The sequence below is a fragment of the Chinchilla lanigera genome, unplaced genomic scaffold, assembly GCF_000276665.1.
Source record: "Chinchilla lanigera isolate Chin_1 unplaced genomic scaffold, ChiLan1.0 scaffold00152, whole genome shotgun sequence".
Taxonomy (NCBI): domain Eukaryota; kingdom Metazoa; phylum Chordata; class Mammalia; order Rodentia; family Chinchillidae; genus Chinchilla; species Chinchilla lanigera.
In genome coordinates, this window is record NW_004955553.1 from 1,669,144 (window position 1) to 1,690,788 (window position 21,645).

Consider the following 21,645-nt stretch of genomic DNA (forward strand, 5'->3'; position numbering starts at 1 on the left):
AAAGAAAAAGAGAAAAGGCTTCACAGTCTGACTCTAGCCTTCTCCAGACCCCTAACTTGGTATACCTCAGCCACCCTGGCCTCCAGAAAGTTCTTCAGATATCCCCACCACATTTCCACCCAGGCCTTTATAGCTGGAAGGCTCTTCCTGGCCCCTTGCCTAGGCAATGCCACCTTTCAGAATCTGGCTTAAATGTCATAACAGGGCCTTCCGAGTGTTTTGTTGTTGTGATGCCCTGATTGTTTTCTTTCTTAGGCTTCTCTCAGGCTGTCTCTATTGTGTTTTCCATGTCTCTCTCCTCCTGCTCCTCCTGGGGACGCAGCTCTGTCAGGTCAAGGGTCATGGCCGTCTTGTCCAGTTGTACCTGGCTGAGGGCACAGAAACATCTTGGGAGTCTAAATACATGGCCGTGTGAGCAGCACGGGGCTAGCAAGGTGATTCATTCTAGCCTGGTACACACAAGCCTCAAAGTGCCAGGCAGGAAATGGACCCCAGCAAAAGTAAAAATTAGTTTGCTACAGAGACTGAGTCACTTGAGCAAAGCCAGCACTTCCCATTCAGAAGGCCAACCATGGGTGGCCACGCCGAGATCACCTGAGCAGGGTCTGGTGACGTCAGTTGAGTTCCCACGTGCAGATTGTGTGCCAGGCACCCCAAGTGTCCAGACCGTGAACAGCCAGCGATTGGTCCTTGGGGAACAGATGGATACACCAATATCTGAAACCAGGGATAAGTCCTTATTATTTCAAGGACTCAAAGGTAGAGAGCAAGCCAGGGATAGTGGTCGCCCTTGTAATCCCAGCACTTGGGAGGCCGAGGCAGGAGGGTCACCATGGGCTCAAAGCCAGCTTGGGCTTTGGCTAAAGAGTGAGTTGAAGCCTCAACTCACTATGCCTCAACTATGTAGAGAGACCCTATCTCAAAAAAAAAAAAAGTAGCAAGCAAGATGAATTTGGGAGACCTGGAAGAGCTTGGTGGTGGAATTGGGGCCCTAAAGTTGAATAGGAATCAGGGAGCTAGGAGGAAGCACAAGAGGGCTTGCTTGGTACCTGATACCCATGTCACTCTTTCATCTGGATAGAAAGTTCTCCGTTTATCCAGCACTCACCCAGTGACACCTGCTGGGAAGCCTACCCGTTTAACCACTACCCAACCCCTTTCTCCCCTTGCCCAGCCAAGGACCCCATGGTGGTACTTGACAATCCCTGTCTTACTTCTTTATGCTTGAAAAAAAAATCTGACAGCCTGGGAAGATGGTCCTAATTTGTCTGTTTCTGATCAATTTCCATAGGTAGCTATCTTAGAAAAACTTAAAAATAGATATAAGAAGGTATATCTTTTTAAGAAGTGAAAGTGAGAGTTGAGTGGGGTTCCTAGAGATAAGGTGTTTGTCTTTTTTTTTTTTTGGTTCTTGTTTTTGTTTTTTGAGACAGAGCTTGCTCTGTAGCCCAGGCTGGTCTCCAACTCAAGGCAATCCTCCTGCCTCAGCCTCCTAACTGCTGAGATTACAGGGAGTAGGAATGAAGGCAGAGGAAACAGCTTGGCTTCTCTCTGAGTTTGGCATAGAGAAGGAGAAACAAGTCATGTTTTAAAGATGTCGAGAAAGTGTGTAGGCCAAAGGGAAGAGCTAGTGGGAAGAGGGAATTGCAGGGGGAGATGAGCTGCGAGGCTGACATACCACCTCAGCCTCGGCCAGGAGGAGCAACATGTGTCCCTCAGAGGCGGGCAGGGAAGGGGCAGGCCCTGTGGCCTGTTAAGCTGGGAAGGCGTGAGCCTCTGGGAACACGTAGCACACAGCCTCAGTCACCTCCACGGAGCAGAAAAGGGAGCCTCCATTTGAGAGAGGTGGGTCACGGGTCTGGGGGCTGGAAGAATGAGCTGGAGCTATTGCTGTGAGAAATGCCAGAAGAAAGAAATAAAATCTGCTGCTGCCAGACATGGGGGAAAGGAACCTCGAGTTTGTGGTAGGGCCGATCATGATTCAAGGGAAACACCTCCGGGCGCCTTTCGCAGCTTGGCTCAGGGAGCAGCGGAGGGCGGCTACAGCCTGGCTGGGCAGAGTGCTGGCATCTGTGACACAGCCTCGGAGAGTCTGCAGTGATGACAGCAACAGTGGAGGCTAAGCTGTCACTCAGAGCAGATAGACTGGGGCGTGTGTCGTTCGAGCGTTAAACTTTTGCTTCCCTGACACCTGGATGCAGAGGCTGGCTCCCTCGGACCCAGGGTCTTTGTCCCTCCTCGCCTGCCTCCCTGGCCGCAGTCTTGGAAGGTGGATGATCCTTGGGGCCATGAGAGGCTAACTGACTTCCGGGTTTCACTGTCACCCCTGTGGTTCCAGGTGGGCCTGGTGTACATGTTCAACCTCATCGTGGGCACAGGCGCCCTCACCATGCCCAAGGCCTTTGCCACTGCCGGGTGGCTCGTCAGCCTCATCCTCCTGGTGTTCCTGGGCTTGATGAGGTGAGTAGTGCAGGAGGCTGTCACTCAGGCCTGGAGGGAGAGCTGGAGAGTGGCTTCCCAGGATGCCTGAATGTCCCTTAACTAACAGGAAGCCGCCTCCGGGGTGGGAAGGTGGCCTTCTACCTGTCGGTGAGCCCTGAGCAGAGTGGCCTGGGGAGAGGAAGTGCAAAGGTCTGCCGGTGCCTCCTAGGTATGGAGCACTTGCATAACCCGGATGAGTTACACATTGAGACACCAGATTAGCTCGGGAATGTCTCAGGCGGTGCTGTCTCATCCCGTAGCCTGCCTGTCCTTTGCCATACTTCGTTACTGTTAACCATCAGTTCTTGCTCTCTGAGAAAATACCAGATAGCCACAGACAGAGCCAACAGGCATCTCACACGCATTAAGGTGATCTGGGAAATGGGTGTGGAATTTAGAATTTGCCTAAGATAATTAACCAAGTAAGTGATGAGTATGCAGGTGCACGCTCCTGCGGTCAGTTCTTAAGTGATCTGCCTTGTGCCTCCCACACCTTTGGGGCATCTGCTCCACGAGCCAGGTATGTGGGAGTCCCAGCTGGGGCTTCAGAATAGGCAGAATCTACCTGAGGTCTTCTTGGGGACTGGTGCCATCTGAAGTAATTTCCCAAGAGGCCCAGGCTGCTAAGGGATTTAGGACTGAGCATGTCCAGCCTGTTTGATCAGGTAGGAGTCCACATAAAAGAGGCAGGAAGGAGTACCTGGAGAAACCCCCCAGTAGCATGTCCCTGAGAGGTGCCACCCCACCTCGGCACGGCAGGCACCGTTCTCCGTGTGGGGAGCACCCTGCCCTCACAGGCTTAGCTGCAGCTCGAGGGCAGATGGTAGTGACCATGGTAAGTGATTACATTGCAGAGGAACTGGAAGATGCGTAATGTGGGGAAAAGGCAGAACCCAGCAGGGCGAGAGGCTGGGGGTGGGGTGACTGCAGGTTTGAGTAGGGTCCGAGGGTCCCCGGAGGGCAGCAGTAAAGCCCAGGTTTGAAGGAGGAGGGACAGGCACTGGGAGAAGAGCGAAGCAGATCTAAGTAGTTGAAGCGAACTGAGACCCAGAGGACCAAAAGGGCTAGAAAAGGGGCCAGGTTTTGCAGTTTCTTGATGCTTTTCTTTCGGGGAGTTTTGAGGTAAACCTTGGTGTACTGCTGGCTCATCACATACTTCAAGCGCTGTCTGTCAGGAGCTGTAGAAGTTCTTGTCCCAATGTGGCTGTGTCCCCATCAAAGGGCCTTCTGCACAGGCAGCTGTCTGAATGGGAAGTAATTATCAGGGGGCCCAAGGAGGGCTGCCATCCTCCCCCCCCCCCGTTTGCTAAATCCATTTCTATTTGAGCATGCTCAGTGAGTTCACTTCGTGCACCATGAGAAGTCTCTATGCCTTGAGATTGATTTCAGTTTCACTTACAGACTGAAGAGAAATTCTAAAGCCCTTAAAATGGTCAGTTAGGCAAGATGACGAGAAACCTTTCCCGGAGGTGCTGAGGCCATCGGGATGGGAGTTTCGGGCCTGGCTGCCCCTCCCGCCTGCTGTCTCCCTCACCGAGGTAAAGGGATCTGGGCGTAACTGCTTTGGGGTTCAGCAGCTCCTCTGCCACCTGCTACCTGCCCACAAGGCTGAGCGGTCACTACCCTCTGTCGTCAGCCCCTGAGCACACAGGGACAGAGCCGTACCCGTCCTGGGAGAGAGGGAGACAGCGTCCGTCCTGAGCTGTTGAATGGCAGGGCCGGATTCACACCCCGGGTTTACGCACTGCAAGGCAGCACTGTGTGCTTCGGTGTCCACCTAGGCTCTAGTTTCTGTAAGTGGAGAAGAAAAGATGATTTCTGTGCTCTAGTCTGACTTCTTGGTGAGTATCTGGTGCTTCCTCCCAGTCCCCCTTTAGATTCCGGCCATAGTAATGAAAGTTTAATTAATTAATTAGTTAATTTAGTCTTTTTTTGAGACAAGGTCTTGCTGTGCAGTTCAGGCTGGCCTTGAACTCATTTCGTAGCCCAAGCTGACCTCAAACTCGCAGTGATCCTCCTGCCTCAGCCTCCCCAGTGCTGGGATTGCAGACATGTGTGCCACCACGCCCGGCTATGAAAGTTTATTTTAATATTAGCCAGATGATTCCAAAAGCAGAAAGGGACGGACTCCAGTGCGGTCTTCAGTTATCTGTTTGCACTAGGGTATGTAACTGGGAGCTAACTGCTCACCTGTGACCTCCGAGGAGAGGTAAAGCTGCCCGCTGTCCCTCCAGGAGCTCTGAGCGTCCCTCTGAGTCCTCCTCCCCTCCAACTCTGATTTACTGTCTACCCCAGCAGGCCCCCTCCAGGGGCGCAGTGCCACATTGCCCCCTACCCGTCACCTCCACCTCAGCTCCCTCTCTCCTGAGTGTCATCCAAAATGCTATTAAGATAGCCTGGCGTGGTGGAGCATGCCTGTAATCCCAGCACTCGGGAGGCTGAGGCAGGAGGATCGTTGCGGAGTTCGAGGCCAGCCTGGGTTACAAAGTGAGCTCAAGGCTGGCCTGAACTGCATAGAGAGACTCTGTCTCAAAAAGACAAAAAAAAAAAAAAAAAGAAGGAAAGAAAATGCTATTAAGGCAACATGGACAGGCACACTTTTTACCAAGAGAGACCCGTCTCAAAATGTCTCTAGGGAACCGGTCTCAGAGGGGCCACTGCGGGGCTGCTGGTTGGGTCACTGTGCACCTCCTGCAGCCTCCTCCCTGTTAACACACGGCTCCCCCTCAGCTTCGTGACGACTACCTTTGTGGTGGAGGCCATGGCCGCAGCCAACGCCCAGCTCCGCTGGAAGAGAATGGAAACCCACAAGGTGTGTGTGTTGCCCTTGTCCCCGGGCCTCTCCTCGGTTGTGTGCCCAAGGGACAGCAGCAGCCCACTCTTCTCCCAGTGCGGGAGCCCGATTCCAAGCCCCAGAGCCGCAGCTTTTTTTTTTTAGTTTTTTTCCAGTACCGGGAATTGAACTCACAACCTTGCGCTTGCCAGGCAGGCGCTGTGCCGCTGAGCTAAATCCCCAGTCCCCCAGAGCTGCAGCTTAATAGCCACACAAAGGCAACAGAGCGGTGTCTGCTGTCTTAGCATCGCAGCATTGGTCCCTCACACGCCTGCCTTGAGCTAGCGCAGTCATTGTGAGCTTCCGTCCCCAAGAACTATGCGTGGTGTGTCTTCACCTTCTAACGTGACAATGAGGACGGGTGACAGTTCCTAGTCAGATGCCTTCTAGAGAGAGAGAGAGAGAGAGCAAAGGAAGAACAATCACCGGCCCCTGGGGTGTCTGTAGCGCCACAATCATCCCTTTACCTGTCTTTCCTCTTCCTTCCCACCCATCCCACCGTGTCCTCCCAGGAGGAGGAAGAGGACGACTCTTCCACAGCCTCAGACAGCGACATTCTCTCTCAGGAGAGCTACGAGCGGGCAGAGAAACTGCCCATCCTGTCTGTGCGTAAGTCGGGGGATTCTGGGCGGGCCCCGTGCTCCCTCTGCTTCATGGGGCTCGATTTCTTTGTGGAGAGGGCCCTGGGGAGTCTCCCCACAGACGTCCTCTGCTATTTCCTGTCTGTACCTCGGTTCCTAGGAAGGCACCATGGTAGGGTAAGCAGAGCACAGACCTTGGCTCTGCCTCTAACTCACATTTGCAGCTTGGCACACAGTTGAGCTCGTGCCCTTTGGAAGACTGAGTGAATAGGGGTCTCCGGCTCCGACCTTCCTCCTCACCCCTCGTGCACAGGCCCCTGACGCACTGTCTCATCCTTGATCTCTGCTGGCCAGAGCTAAGAGTCTTCTTCTCCCTCTTACCCCTTGAGGAGCGTCCCTGAATTCTCTTAAAAATACAGACAGAGTGTGGCTCAGTGGTAGGACGCTTGGCTGTCATACACAAAGCCTTGGGTTCCAGCCCAGTAGTAGCAGGAAAAAAAAAAAAAAAGACTTACAAGGTGCTTCAAGCAGGAGACGTTAGGAAAAGTTTTCTCAAGAGTTTGCGATGCTTGGGGGTTCCTTATCCCGGAGACTTCACTGGGCTCAGCGACCCCTCTTGGAGCTCTTCCAGTGAAGAACTTCCTTGTCCTTTTGGCTCCACAGAGAGACGTGCACCTCCCAACCTGTTTGAAATCACAGACCGGGTGGAAATGGGCCAGATGGCTTCCATGTTCTTCAATAAAGGTACTAGCACCTTTGGGGGAGGGAGTGGAGAAAGTCCTTCCCTGCAGACCTGGGCCTGGAGCGTCCTGGAAGACTAGGGACAAGGTGGGCCACGGGGAGGAACAGATTGTCCACTTGCTCCAAGGCACCTGAGAGGTGTCCTTGCCGAGAGGCCTGTCCTGCTTTCAGCGGTTTGCTTGAAATCCTCCCTGTCCCATCAACTCAAATAAAGAAGCGGCTACCCTAGTAGAGACCAGGAATCCTCAGGAGCTCTCCAACAGAGAAAGCTGGTGGAGGCCATCTGGTAGTTTTGGGGTTCTTATTTGCTCTGCTGGGTTTAGTTTGGTTTGGTTTGGTTTGGTTTAGTTTGTTTTTTTTGGGACAGGGTCTCACTACATAACTCAGGTTGGCCTTGAACTCTCTGTGTATCCCAGGCTGGCCTCAAACCTGCAGCAGTCCTCCCGCCTCAGCCTCCCAAGTGTTGTGATTAGTAGTAGGCCACCACACCTGGTACCCACAGATGCTTCAGATTTGTAGACTGTTTTGTCTGGGAGGATACCCTCTGCCACATGCTTGCCTGGGCCTGTGCTCCAGGTGGCCAGCAGAGGGCGCTCGGAGCCCATGCCCGGGTTGCCCTGTAGGGAGAAGGCGCTGTGCTCCCTCCCTGCTGCGTGTCCCTCAGGCGTATTTGGCTACAGCCTGCAGGGATCCACCCAGCTCCCACCTATACCCCTGTGGCAAATCTTGAGCTTCTGGAAGAAGAGCTACTGAAAGAATTTCATTTTTAAGGCCCAAACCTGTGCGTTTCCACTGCCGAGAGAGTTAGGCATAGTCTCAATGAGTGCCTCCCCTTGCAGCTGTCGTGGAAGATTTTCTCTGTGGAAGCCTCTGGAGTGGGGCATCTCCGTCTCCATCGGCTCTGTCTCATCTTGAGTGTGACTGCGCTTCACACAGAGCCAGGGCTACAGAGCAGGGTCTTCCCTGCTTTTCAGGACACTAGACCCTCAGTTTGACTCAGCGCGGACGACAGTCTGCCCTAGGGGCAGTACTTATCAGCACACATTCCCTGAGGCCCGGCTCCACCCTTGCTCTGGGACGGGCCTCCAGGAGGGTTCCCAGAATTCCTCACTGGGCTCCCAGTGCCCAGCCCACTTCTGTGCTTTTCCTTTGTCCCATTTCTGTCCCACCCCATCTCACCAGGCCGAGAAAGCATCACCGCTTACCCTCCTCCCCGGCAGCCACACTGTCCTCTTCCAAAAGAAAGCTTTCAAAGTGCAGTGCACATCAGAGGGAGAAGGTGTATTTTTCTGAGCCTCCTTTCTTATTTTTATGTTCTGCATCTGCCCCCATTTCTGTAAGAATTCGAGGGATGAGTGCTTCGTTTTGTCATTGTCCCCCACCCCCATAGACCGACTCCCCACTCACCTCAGTCTCACAGAAAGCGGCTTGTCTGTGGGGAGCTGCCGCACGCCTGGAGGAGCCTCCTTGCCGTCCCCTGCAGGGTTTCTCAAGCTCAGCACTGTTGACGCTGGGGCAGAGGACTGGTCACCACGGGGGCCCGGCCTGGGCACTGCAGGATGTTCAGCGGTGTCCCTGGTGCTAGGTGCCCAGAGCAACCCCTGGTTGTGACAGTGAACACTGTCTCTGGACAGGTGTCCCCAGTAGGCAGTGGGGTGCAGAGTCACCCCTACCCTGCTCTGTTCATAGCTCACGGACCGTTCAGTTGTCACCCTCGCCTTTGGCAGGGCTGCCCCCCTCCCCAGCGCTCCCTTGGAGTCTCTACTCATTTCTCACAATGAGAAACGCCAGGCCTTGTCGCTGATGTCCTCTGAGGAAGCTCACTGATCCTCCCACTTTGTATCTAGGAATGAAATTTTATTGATCAAGGAGAGCCGGTGGCAGTTTGTAAACAGCCAGAAAGCTGCCAACACAGAGCCGCTGGCAGGTGGCAGGAAAGGAGCCGGGAGGGGACGGTGCCGCCTTGTTGAGAACACTGATGTCAGAGTAGAAAGGCAGGCTGAAGCGGGCTGCAGGTGTGGGTGACAGGCAGCCCAGGGGCCACTGAGTCTGGAAGTCAGGGCCGTCTCTGACATGAAGGAAGGATGTGTCAGCTAGTGTGTTCAAAACGCAGGTGCCGGACCCTCATGGGTCCTTTAAGAACTCGTGTTTGCAGCCGGATGTGGTGGTGCGGGCCTGTAATCCCAGCACTCTGGAAGGCCGAGGCAGAATTCTACATTGGAGCATAGGAATCCAACCTGGGCAACTTAGCAACTTATTAAGACCCTGTCTGCAAAGGGGGCGGTGGGCAAGGGTAGCTCCCGGTAAAGGTCCTCGGTTCAGTCCTCAGTAACACACACACACACCCCACCACCTGTATGTTTTGCTGTTGTTTTTCCTCAAGATTTGTAGGAGCAGAGCTGACCTCACATGGCCAAGGAGTAACATGTCCTAGGCTTTTCCCTGGGGACCCTGCAGGTTCTTTTGAGCCACCAGGATTAGAAAGGAACTGTCGCTTCATTTTTTTGTTTTCCTGTTCTTAGAGAAGCCAGCAGTTGAGCTAATGGCTCAGCCAGTTCTCTGAGGCTGTTTGAGGCTGGTAGTCAGGGGCTGTGACCCGTATGTTGTAGAGCCCCGATGCTTTCTCCAGGGCTTCTGCCGCAGATCTTTATAGCTGGGATTACTTGCGGAAGGTAACATGGGTGGAATTCTCGTTGCACAAGGTAAGAGATGTCAGGGACTTGCCAGGATTGAGAAACGAGTCTGATGAAATTAGGATGAGGGCTCTGCACTCCCAGCCTCGGGCTCAGGCTCCTTCTGCAGTGAAGGGGGCACGGTTTGCCTCTGCAGAGGGCGCGCCAATGTCACGCACCTTCCAGAGCCATCCCTCTCCCTTGCAGGAGGGAAAGGGAGCTTGCGGTGAGCACTGTCTCTCCCAGTACATCAGGCCTCGCTGGGCCACCCGGTGCTGGGTGATTAATCAGATTCAGAAAGAGGCACCAGGTCTTTGGAAATGAAGCACTTTCCATGCTATCAATTTCAGCTTTGGAGAACTGTACCATTTTCCATCACCTTCTGTGCTTAAGTCTTCAGTAGTGACCTCTGGTCCTAAGCTGTGTATTGGCTGCAGAGACCCTGGCCCCAGTGCACTAGAGGGTTCGTTCTCTTGACTCAGGAGTCTCCTCCCTTCCCCCCGTGGCCTGTCCCGAGCATAAAGGACCCTCAGGCCATTGGTTCCTCTGGGCCAGCCATTCCTCACGCTCTCCTTGCACTGGTCCAGATTCAGAATCTCTGGCGTCTCCGGGTCTTGCAAAGCCCTCTCGGTGCAATGTGTCTTGTCACAGCGTAGCCAGCCAGATCAAGAAACAGGACTCTGGGGTCATTTTTCCACTTTTGGTAGGAAGTAAACAGCTTGGGAACCGAAAGCGACAGAAGAGGTGCACATTTAGTTGTCAGAAAGAAGCGCTACCATCTCGCTCTGGCTCCCTGACCTGCGGCTTTGTTGCTTTCAGTGGGGGTCAACTTGTTCTATTTCTGCATCATCGTTTACCTGTATGGGGACCTGGCCATCTATGCGGCAGCTGTGCCCTTCTCCCTCATGCAGGTGACCTGGTGAGTACCCCCGTCACCCTCCAGGCTGGCCGTCGCCCCTTACGCCTCCCCAGCCAGCAGGGGCAGTGGCCATCAGGGAGGTGTGAAGCCTAGCAAGTCTGTGGCACCTGATGAGGGTAGACTCCCCCTAGGCCCTTCACCACAGTGCCCCAGCCAGCTCTGCCCTCGGTCCCTGGGAGGCACACTCTGCACTGCTGGCACTCTGTCTGCCCTGTTGGGAAGATGGCTCAGATTCTCCCAAGGGCCCCTGAGTCATTTGGAACAAGTGGGGCGCCTCCTAAGAGATGGTTTATGCAAAGTCAGGTTGTGGAGGGGGCACTTTTGTGTCATCCCAAGACAGGGTGGGGAGGGCACCCCGAGCCTGGGCCTGGTGTTATCCTCTCAGCAGTGCCTCCGGCAATGACTCCTGCGGCGTGGAGGCAGACACCAAGTACAACGACACTGACCTGTGCTGGGGTCCCCTGCGCCGAGTGGACGCCTACCGCATCTATCTGGTGAGTGTCCCCACCCAGCCTGAGGTGCTAGGGCCGTCCTGGGCGGCGGAGGGCTCTGAACCACCTTTCCTCTCTGGGAGAACCCAGGGAGGAAGCACCTACACATCTCCGTTACTGTGGCTGAACCCCAGGGTCTTGGCTCTAGCAGGAAATGGATGACGTCACTAAGTCTGTAGCCCCAGAGTGTCCTGAGGACCAGGCCTCAAGTTTGGAGTTGGCATCCAGGTCCTTCCAGCTCCAGGGCCATGAACTGTCCTGGACTTAGCTCAGGGTTTGAGGGATGGTCTCTGCAGATCACTTTGAGGGTCCCAGATCTCATGCCCCAGACTTTCCAGGTTTTAATCTTACTCGGTGCCAGCCCAGAGCTCGCAGGCAGAAGCTGGGTCTCCTGACCAGGCGTGCAGGCCTGCTCCATCTTACACTTGACCCTGACCAAGTCAGGCTCTGCAGCCAGGGCGGGATCAGCCCAGCCATCCTCCTGTCTGCCCACCTCCCTGTGGACAGGGGAAGAAGATGAATCTCCAGGCTCCTTCTTGATTGCTTTGGGCCACGGTGCGGTGGGGGTGGTGCCAGTCAGGCTTCTGATAATAAGACGCGGACCAGAGGCAGCTATTTATCTCTGCCTGCTTCGTGGGCAGGGCTCACAAATGTTTCCCTTCAGCTTTTGCAGTATCTGTTAATACGTTCTGCTCCCCGTGGTTCTCCTCAGCCCTGGCACAGATTCAGGTGTGCTGGGTGCCACACGGGTTGACATGTGGCCACTTAGCTGATTTGAAGGGGGAGGCAGGGGCCAGGAGAGGGCCCAGACTTTCAGGTGGCGGCCTGTTGACTCCGTCATCCCTGTCCTGGCAGAGATTTCCGCAGGCCCTGCCAGCTGCGTTATTTGGGTCCAGCCTTGTTAACCCCAAGGACCACTGAATGGGTTTTTTGTGCCTCCCCTGTCCGGGCTTACAGACCTGCGAAAGGAGCCCTGTGGTACAGACCACAGAGAAATGCTGGTCTGCGTTTTAGGAGCAGTTGGTCAGTGATCTGTGCTTCCCTCTTGCACACTGAGCGACAGCTAAGAATTTGTCGTGTACTAGAATTATGTCCATGATGCTCCCCGGCAGGTTTGGTGGGAGTGAGGTAGCAGGTTAGATTGTCCAGTGCCCTGTTCCACCTCCCCGGTTTTGATGGTGGCACAGGGACCAGCATGGCAGTCGGGACGATGGAGGGACGGAGGCCTTGTTAACCTCTTAGCATTTCAGTGCACTGTAATTGATAAATTAGCCGAAGTATCCCTAAGTATAAGGCCCTCTGGATCCCTCCGACCTGCTTCATCATGGGCAGGGGAGGAGATGGAGGGGAGGGGAGGGAGAGAGGCGTCGGAGAGGCTCCAGGGGGGAACAACAGCAGCCCGGCCACTCGGGGTCTTTGCCGGGGAAACTGCTGGAGTCTGCAGACCCTGCCTGGCACACTCCCCCGCCGCAGAGCGGAGACCAAGCCCCAGGAGTACTGGCTGCTGTCATTCGCTTGGTAAATTATTCAGAAGCATTATTATTGCCTTGTTAAACTGCGCTTTCACTTATTCCTATGAACCTTCCTCATGACGGAAGCCTCCCTCCCCTCGTCTCAATAATTCTGACCAAACAGGAGGAAGCCCTCAGGAAGGCAGACAGGCATTAATTACTGCCTTCATCTCCCAGATATTGCATGTATAACTCATAGAGCTAATTGTCCTAGTGCCGACAAACGCTCCAGACCTGGGAGTGATCTGGGAGCTGCAGAAAAGGGGCAAGAAGGCTGGCAGCCCCTCGGGGCTGCTCTCTGCCCCATTGCTCCCCTCATCCCATTATAACCCTCGCCTTTTTCACTGCAGGGCTTCCGTCTGCCCAGGGCCTTTGGCCTGGCCTATTCTCTTCTTTCTCTTCTGAGAGACTTGAGGCAGATGGGCTGGGGATCATTTCAGAAGTCACTTTATAGTTTTGTGTGTGGCTTCCGGAACAGCAGAGCCTCGGACCCTAAATACTGATGCTTGCATCTCTCTGAAGCCTCTCCCCCATCGAGTGACTTGGGGGAGGGGCAAGGCTGGGGGTTTCCTTCCTCAGAGTAGAGCCCTCTTGCAGGTGAGGAGGGTGTCCTCCTCTCCCAAGTCCAGCAGCTGCATTCCAGCAAGTGTCCTCTTCAGATGCCAGGAGGGCCAGCCTTTCTCCTTGCCCCTGGTTATTCAGGTTCAGATCATCCATCCCTTGTATCGACTCTACAGTGCCCCACCCCCCCCACACCCACTGTTTCTGGTTTTGCCAGCAGCCAGACTCCACATAAACAGTCCCCAAAGCAGGGCACAGGTGCGGTGGGTCTAAGCACATTGCCGCCCCATGCACAGATCATCTCTTTGTCTCAGGTAGATGATGCCCCTACCCAGCCTGCATTTTTAGAAGGGCCTAGTAAGAACCACTTCTTCATTGCTATTCTGGGACAGTCTGTTCTGTGGAATAAAGATACAGGCTTTTATATTGTGGCTTAATTTTCAGAAAGTCCTCTGGAAACCATCTCTTCTGTTTCTTCCCAGGAAAGCTCCTGAGAAGCTCAGACAGAATAAGAATATCTGAGATATTAACTATCTCCGAGGCCAGTCTGTGTGTAGCATCATGATTATGCCTAAGAAGGGCGCTTCCTCCACCAGCAGCTACCAGTTGCCTCCCAAAGCCCTTGACCTTAAGAATGGAAAATTCCTCCTCCTCTCCCCACATCCTCGACCCCTGTCCGCATCCTGTGATTCCCAGTGCAGCTGATATGAGTCAGTTCCTCTTTCCTGTGGTGGCCACAGAGCAGGGTGCTGTGAGGCGGAGGCTTCCCTGAATCACTTGCTGCTCCGCGTACGCGCTCAGGTGCCCCCGCGTGGGGCACAGCTGGAGCCAGCAGTGGACGGGCCCTGCGACTAGGGCCCGTGAGCGTTATCGGGATCTGCTTTCAACTGACCTTGGAGTCTTGGCCTCCCACCCCCCACCCGCACCCCCAGCTCCTTTGAAGAATGGAATGAGAAAGTGTCCGGGCCCAGCTCTTTCAGATGGGTAACATTGCCTCCAGGCTAGGGAGCATCTTGGGATTCTTTCCACAAAGCTGCTCTGGCTTTGCTAGAGACAAAGTCAGAATCTGGCATTTCATTCCTTCCTGTGCTGCCGTGCAAAGGAGCCAGGGACCCCTGGTGAGGTGGTGGGGGTGTGTCAATGGGTCTGTTGGGACTCAGACTGTCGGGGGGTCTGGGAGGTGTGCTGCCCTCCTGGGGTCAGGGCACTGCCCAGTCTCTCATTGCCCTTCCTCATTCCCATCGCATTTCCCAGCCCATCATTCCATCCTCCTCCCGGAGGGCGACAGAGGGAAACCCTGAGGGGACATGGGGACTCCGCGAGTGTGGAAAGCTTTCCGCTATTCAGAGAAGCGGGCAGCATCACCACTCACCAGCAAGCAGATGCTGCTGGGTCACAGGCAGCCGAGCCCGCATCGCCCCCACAGAGCGCAGATGGCAGCGCTGAGCTTATCCTGGCTGGAGACCCGGCCGCAAACTGACCGTGTTGAGCAGGGGGCCTTGGAATAGGACAAGGTCACCCTGTTTGCTACCCTGCCTTGAGCTCAGGAGTTGGAGCACAGGTGACTCTGAAGAGATGTAGTCTGCAAGTGCCTGGCGGGTGCCCTGCCACTCTCTCTCCCAAACTCCCTTCCGCATCCCCCTTTAAGAAGGTGGGAGGATCGTCGGAAGTTACGCCTGCTAGCCGCTTCCTAGAGGTGTAGATTGCCCCAGACTCGGCTCAGGTTAGAGGAGAAGCAGCCTTGCAGGGCTTCAGCAAGAGCCCTGTGGTCTCAGTCAATCAACAGACCACATTTCCTAATTCCCCTTTGGCTCCAATTCACACTGCCACACTGGCTTTGTCCTTCTGCAGCACTCAACACGGCATGCGGTCCCCTCTGTGAACAGACTGGCTTCTTTCTAAGGGGAAAGGACTTTGTTAGTGAGGGGTGGAGAAGGGAGTAGCGCACCCTCATGGCCGTGCCCAGGCAAGATCCCAACATACCTCCCCACCGAGGGTCATCGCGCATCACGGCAACCTGTTCCTTGTCACTTGCTCATTTCTGATTTAGGTCTCTAGCCACACAGTACAGTACAGGGCATCAGCTCATTTTACAGCAGGGAAAACTGAGACTTGGAGATGACGGCTTCCCATGGTCCCTGAGTTGAGGCAGAAGCCCAGCACTCTGGGCTCTCTGCACAATCTTCTTGCCCTGAGAATAGACTTGTTCTGCTCGCCTAACACAGGCCCACAGACTGCACTCATAGGGTGGCCCTGGCTGCAATGCAGAGTGCAGGATGTAGAGCGCCTCTTTGTCAGCAGTGGGAGCCTGACCTTTGCAGGGGGTTGAGGCGACGCTGCCCAGGGGTGGTGCCCGGTGAATGACCTGTGTTTGTGGACATTCTGCCGGCCGACTTTGACACGTCTTTGTGTCGCTCCTTGCTCCCAGTAGTCAGGTGGACTTTTCCTCTTGCTCGGGTAGGGTTGGAATTGAGCGCTCTTCCCAAGGACATTTCCGTCCCCTGCCTTGGTCTGTGTACTTTCAGCATCAGGCGTTGTGCCCCTGGGCTGTGGCATCTGCTAATAAGTGGGTCACCGCTGCCATCACTTGAGTATTCTTAGCACGTCTGGGGCAGGAGGCAGCCTAGAGGCCTTCAGGACCAGTGCAGAGGGAAAATGAACAAGAAGCAACAAGTCTCAGGAGCAGCAGCGACCTCTCAGGACGTGGGCGAGTGCAGGGACAGGTGTCGGACACGAGTTGTTTGCTCGGTGTTGGTGCCCTCAGCGCACAACTGCAGGAGAAAACAGGTGACTGCTGCCCCGGGCTTGTGCGAGGTCAGAACCTGGATGGAAATGGGGCGTGACGGGGTAGGAAAGGGGCCCTCAGGAGGACCCGCCAAAAGAGCCGTCTGTGGAGGAGTCCGGAGGAGTTGGGGTGGGGGTGTCCTGCTAGAAACAGGGTGCCTGGGATGGGGAGGGTGTTACAGGATCTAGGGTGTCTTATTTACTTTTCTCTTGGTGCAGAGACAAAATACCTGATGCCCAAAGTTAAGGAAGGAGAGGTTTATTTAGCTCACCGTTTGTGGAGGTGTCAGTCTGTAATCAGCTGGCTCCAAGGCAGAGTGGCAGGGCACAAAGCAACACTTCAAGGCCGCAGAAGACAGCAAAAGCAGCAAGAGCAAAAAGGCACGAGCAAGCCTCTTTCCTCCTTACATTGTGTACAGGCCATCTGCCTCAGTGGGTGTCACACTCACACCTTGAAAATATGGTGACATTGGGGACTCACTGCCAGAGATGCCCATCTCCTTCCTTATCCTTTTCCTCTTCTTCCCAGCATGCCTCTGAAGGCTTAGGAAGTAGGGTTTGGTTTGTGGTTCACCCTTTCCCCCCAGGCATCCGTAGTTAGGGTGCCTGTCACAACCAGTGTCCCCCAAGGTGCAGAAAGCCTGGCCAGGCTGAGCCCAACCACTGCCCAGAAGTGCTGAGGGCTGCAGTGTCTTTAGTGTAACCCTCAGCTTCTGTGGGGGATGCGTGTCTCTGAGTCGAGTTTGCCCCATGGTTCTGAGCCCTCTGCTTCCATCCCGGAGCTGAAGCCTTGAGGAAGAATGGGTTTCTGCTCCACTCCCAGAAAGTTAGGTGCCCCCTGCTCGGAGAACGGCCGGTCCTAGTACCAAGCACACCCTCCAGCAGTGACCCCAGGCAGACTAAAATGACAGACGTGGAAGGATCAGCTTGTCTCTTTCTTTTTCAAGGAAATCAATAACACAGGGACAGGCCTGTGTTTTTCTTTCTTTTTTTTCCCAGAGAGCTATGTACGACTCTTCAGGGAGCAGCCTCTTGTTTGCTTACTCTCCCTCCATTCCCTACCCCTCTCTAAATGAAATTCAGGCTACCTGTCACTCGCTGTGACCCTGGCCTGTCTTGCCAGTCTTCCCAGGGACCCCATGAGCCCACACCACACCACTGTCTCTCTCTCTCTCTCTCTCTCTCTCTCTCACACACACACACACACACACACACACTACGGCCTCCAGTTCTCCTTGCACTTGTCCAGCTGCCACTCAGCAGCACCCTAGACCCTCCCCTCACCTTTCTGAGGACTCCTGGGTGACATTTCCCTGAGCCAGGCTGTGACTGCCTTCCTTCCCTTCCCCACTGCCCTTTGGGTGTTTGGCCCAAACCTCCACCTCCTCCTCCTGCTGCACTATGAAAGAACCAGAGAACCGTTGTTTTTATTTTTAATGGCACTCTCAGGGACATGGGTCCTGTCAGCTAGCATTAAGCCCACCATCCATCATACCCCACGTCCTACCTCTGCCATGGCCAGTGCCTGACGTGCCAGGTTAGAGGACAGGGCTCAGTCCCCGTGCTGCTGGAAACCGTGGTCTCCATGGTCTCGTTAAAGAGGTCAGTTCTGGGATGCAAGATCCCAAGACAGCAGGCTGTGGTGTTTTCTGGGCTGTCCTCACTGAGCCCTCCCCTAGCCTCAGAAGCTGCTTGTTGGAGCTGGTCAGGGTCCCTCCGTATGACGGGACTTGTGTTCTAGCTGTCAGGCCAGGTGATCTGCTCAGACCCTGTGCTTACTGGCATGCTATCTCGCCAGCCTCGTTAGGATGTCCCCCATGCCCTGGTCCCAGTCCCTATGCCTGGGAAGTGATTAATACAGCCTGGGAAATGCCACACACCCAGAGCAAGCCAGTTCACTTTCAGGGAAACGCAGTGAGACTTCCCCGGTTGCTCATCCTCTTCCTTGCTATGATTTCCCAGCTCACCCAGAGAAGCAGATGGAGACGGGAACAATGATCTTGTGTGTCCTAACCTAAACTACCCCGAACATACGCAGCACACTCATCCTTATGAAACCTCATTATTTGCAAATCCAAATCTGGGAAACAAACACAGGGGGTAATTATTGTTACAGTAGTGATCCCTTACTTCACAGAAGGACTCACTGCAGGTCTCGCTTAAGTACTTCACTTCCCTCTAGCATTTAAAATGTTATGCTGTGAAAACTGAGCATTTATAAATAGAACTGTAGGAGCCCATCCCTTGTGTAAAGGGAGGCATCCATGTATTTATGTGCCCGGGTGCAGAAGATCAAAGCCCAGTTCAGAGAACTTCCAGAGAAACAGGCCGATGCTGGGTTGGGGTGGGCATCGTAAGCAGCCCACCTAAGAGCAGTAACCAGGAGCATCCTCACCTGCCCCACACATGTGTCCCTGCACTGGAGCAGCTTCATGGAGGTGTAGCAGCTACCCGTGGCCTGCACTCACACGCAGGGCAGTGTGGTTGGGAAGCTTCCAAATAGGTCTCCGTGGGGAGTGCTCATCCCTGCTGGGGACCTTCTGCACCGTGCTCTTTCTGGACCATTTTTATACACACTTCACACTGATCCCTGTCAGACCTGGGCTTGACGCATGAAGCCGCCTTGTTTGGGAGCAGCCCGATCGAGGATTAAAAACCTGGTTGCCTTGCTTCCCACACCACAGGCTGACCCCTGCTTCTGCCCTGTGTGTGTGCGTGTGTGTGTGTGCGCACAGGCACACAAGTACACGTGTGTTTCCGGTCATTTGCCTCCAGAAACTGGGCCACAGACAGGTCCCCGAAATTCAGTAGCCCAGGCCACACCATGCTCTGCATCCTGCTCTGCTTCCAAAACTACTGCTGGAGCTAACAAGGACTTTATATTCATTAAGGAAATGTCCCGGTTGTTGATTTCAGATCTCTCCTTCACTGCTTTTTAGTTTTTTGTTTTTTTTTTTTTTTTGTTAATTCAGCTAAATCTATACTCCATGGAACCCAGCAATCTTCCTGTAGTCCTAGAGTGATGTGGTCCAGGACAACCTTCCTGCAGTCCTAAGTATCATGCTGAGTAGGATGAAGACTGTAAGCCAAACTATTTTCCACCTTCTACTCTGCTGCTTCTGTCACACTGATTAGCCCATGGCACTTGGTGGCCCTGCTGGGTTTGGGGAGGCCAACTCCTCCCTGAGCGATGCTTGCTGTCTGCTACAGGGTGAATATTGTAAGCAGAACCTGGTGTCTTTCTAAATAGAGCCTCAGGGCCCTGGCAGTAATGTTTAATTAAATAGCACACTCACTCTAACGTAATAACCGTGCTCTTCTGTATAGACAGTGTCCCAGCCAGTGACTCTGGTCCTGCACACTGGCTGGAAAGCCGTAGTGTGTGCAGAGAAGACCTAGCTGTGTATACATCTATGGTACACCCAGCCCTGAGGAAGCAGGAACCCTGGAGCCCCAGAGGGTGTGCAGACAGCAGAAAGATGCATGGGATGCGGGTATGAAGGGCGTGAAGCAGAGCTAAACAATTATGGTGCATATTAATAACGCCATGTGATTAATTAGCATGAGCTCGGGAAGTCTTGTGGATTAGCTGAGAGGAGACCAAGGTACATCTTAATAAGCCTCCAAGTACAGAAGGTGTTGCTGAGCAATTGCTGTGTGAGAGTGTGAATCTAGAAAGACGAGTCACAAGCCACTGAGGGGAGGTTTAGTTGGGCCGTGGCAAGAACTTCCTTAGTCACAGATTGAGATAGTCCCCAGAAACCTTGATGGGACAGACAGGCAGGGTCCAAGGCTGGGCACCAAGTGCTAAAAGAAGCCCCTGGTCTATAATGGCCACACAGTTCTGCCTCCTTCCCCCTGCTGCTGCAGGGTTGCTGTGCTCCACCTGAGGGGCAGGTACGCTGTCTAGGAACACTTCCAGGCTGCTCTCCTTCCCTGGACCAGGAGCAAGAGCCTCAGTGGTCCTTCTCAGTCTGGTCCCTTAAGGCCTTTTTTGTTGCTGTTGTTATTTATCCATTTTTGTTTGTTTGGTTTTTTGAGACAGGGTCTCTCTTGCTATGTAGTTCAGGCTGGCCTTGAATCCATGCTGGTGTCGAACCCCATGGCATTCCTCCTGCCTCAGCCTCTCAAGTGCTAGGATTACAAGCATGTACCACCAGGCCTGGCTTTTAAGGCTTTTGCTAAGCATATCGATTCCTGGGTGCTATACCAGGCCTGATGTGGCAGATTCTAAGGCTGGGAGGCCCAGGAATCTGCTTCACGGTGGTAATGGTCTGGCCAGCACCGAGTCTATCGGGGAGGGCCACTATGATCTTCCTTATGAAACTACTTCCCAAAGCAGAGTGTGGAGGCAGCAGTCAGGGACTTGCAGGGAATAGGAGGTGGCCAGGCCATCTACAGGTCTCCAGCCTGGTGCTGTTGCTGGCATACTGGAGTTAACACCTAACATGCTCCTGGGTAGACAGGAAACAGCAGTACCCATCCCTGCACAGGTTTTTTCAGTCTCTGTCCTCAGAAGAAACGGGGCACTGCAGTATCTACCTGCCAGTGGCTGCTCTGTCACCTGCAGCCCACAGGTACCTCCTGTGTCCCTACCAGATGGTGCTCTCAGCTTCCCCATAGCTTCCTGTGAACCCGCCGCTTGTGGGCTCCAGACCCCGCAGTGGGCCAGCTCCCCATGGAGGGCATCTCACACTGACCACCACGTAGGGGGGGGAAGCTGGGAGTTCTTAGAGTAATTTGTTACACGCAGTTTGACAGCTCATTTATCAGCCAGCTTGATGTACCGTCTCCCCTCCTTCCCCGCCTCCAAGGTTACTCAGTTCCCTGTCTATTTCGAGGTCAGACGTCAGCAGGGAAGAGGTGGAGCCAGCTTGGCCTGTGCACTCCTCTGCAGGGCTCCTGCGCTCTGGGCACCTGACTTCCTCCCCGCCTCCCTCCAGCTCCAGCGTGGAGCAGTCCCACCTCCATCACTCTTCCTGCTCAAGAAGCGTGGAATGAGGAAGGGAGGAAGCCAAGAGCCTCTCAAGTGATCACCTGGCGCCTCTCATGGAGCGTAACACCCACGCCAGGCAGGTGAGGCAGCAGAATCCTGCTGTTCCAGGGCAGAGGACCAAGAGCCAGGCTCCGAGCCCAGGAACAGACGGGTTCCAGTTGTCAGGGACCTGTGAATAGCTCTGCAGGCCCGAGGGCCCCTGCATGGCCCACCATCCCCTATACCTGGGCAGGTTCATCCCTGACAGTTGGGTGGTTGGGCTGTGGTGCCTTTTCCCCAGGGAGCCGCAGGACTGGATTAATGGTCCAGAGGGTCCCTATCCCTCCGTCACTCACAAAATAGCCCACCAGTTCCTCTGGAGTCCTCTTGTTCTTCAGGCCGCTGAGGACCCAAGCTGCCCTTCTGCCCAGCCCCTGCAGTGGTTCCCCAGCCCACAGTGGGCCCAAGCAGACATGACCCACTTTCCCGATGGGTGAGATCACAGAGCCCATCCTCTCGCCCTCCTTGATGTACAGCCTGAATGAACAAGGCTAAGAGCTGCTTCTGTAGAAAGACTCCAGTAGCTAAAAAGCGTTAACCCAAGCCTGTGGTGCCGAAGAAGTTTAGTCTTTGCACCTGTACCTGGGCCCAGGTGAGCCAGAAAGAGCAGGGCTCTTTCCTTCTTCTGGAGCTCCCAAACCCTGACCCCTTCAGAAAGCCCCACCTCCGCCACATCTTCTTTTTTGGCCATAGTGGGTCTTCTGGAGCCTGTACTAGGCAGTGTACATCCACTGAGCTACCTTTCCCCAGGCTCCTGGGAGTACGTGGGACAGTATTTTCGCTCCTCTGTCCTGCAGGACTGAGATGTCCCGCTTCCCTCCTCCTTATGCACAGTCCACCTGATTAAAATCCCTTGTATTTTTATGCTGGGAATCAAATCCAGGGCCTCACTGGCTAGGCAAGTGCTCTGCTGCCTTTAGTCCCACAAGGCCCTTGGTTCACACTGGGTTCAGGGTCCCCTTCTTAGGCATCTGTGACCCCTGCTTGCTCCTCTCCCATCCCCTGCCGTGTGTAATTATTCAGTCACTTGGCCTCA

General features: G+C 54.4%; 1 protein-coding gene across 4 annotated transcripts in view; it reads left to right on the plus strand.

Moving 5' to 3' along the window:
* The window catches only part of Tmem104 (transmembrane protein 104), a 62,502-nt gene that overhangs the window by 4,680 nt on the left and 36,177 nt on the right, over positions 1-21,645 (plus strand). Inside the window, exons 1-7 of one of the 4 annotated variants that reach the window (XM_013508655.1) lie at positions 3,778-4,019; positions 4,118-4,322; positions 5,212-5,293; positions 5,827-5,923; positions 6,559-6,639; positions 10,128-10,227; positions 10,613-10,721. In XM_013508655.1, coding sequence (XP_013364109.1) covers positions 5,243-5,293; positions 5,827-5,923; positions 6,559-6,639; positions 10,128-10,227; positions 10,613-10,721 — 438 coding nt within the window. In that variant the 5' untranslated portion in view covers positions 3,778-4,019; positions 4,118-4,322; positions 5,212-5,242. Of the gene's footprint in view, positions 1-2,338; positions 2,461-3,777; positions 4,323-5,211; positions 5,294-5,826; positions 5,924-6,558; positions 6,640-10,127; positions 10,228-10,612; positions 10,722-21,645 lie in introns of those variants that run through there. The other 3 variants (XM_005412255.2, XM_005412256.2, XM_013508654.1) reach the window with 3 other exon arrangements.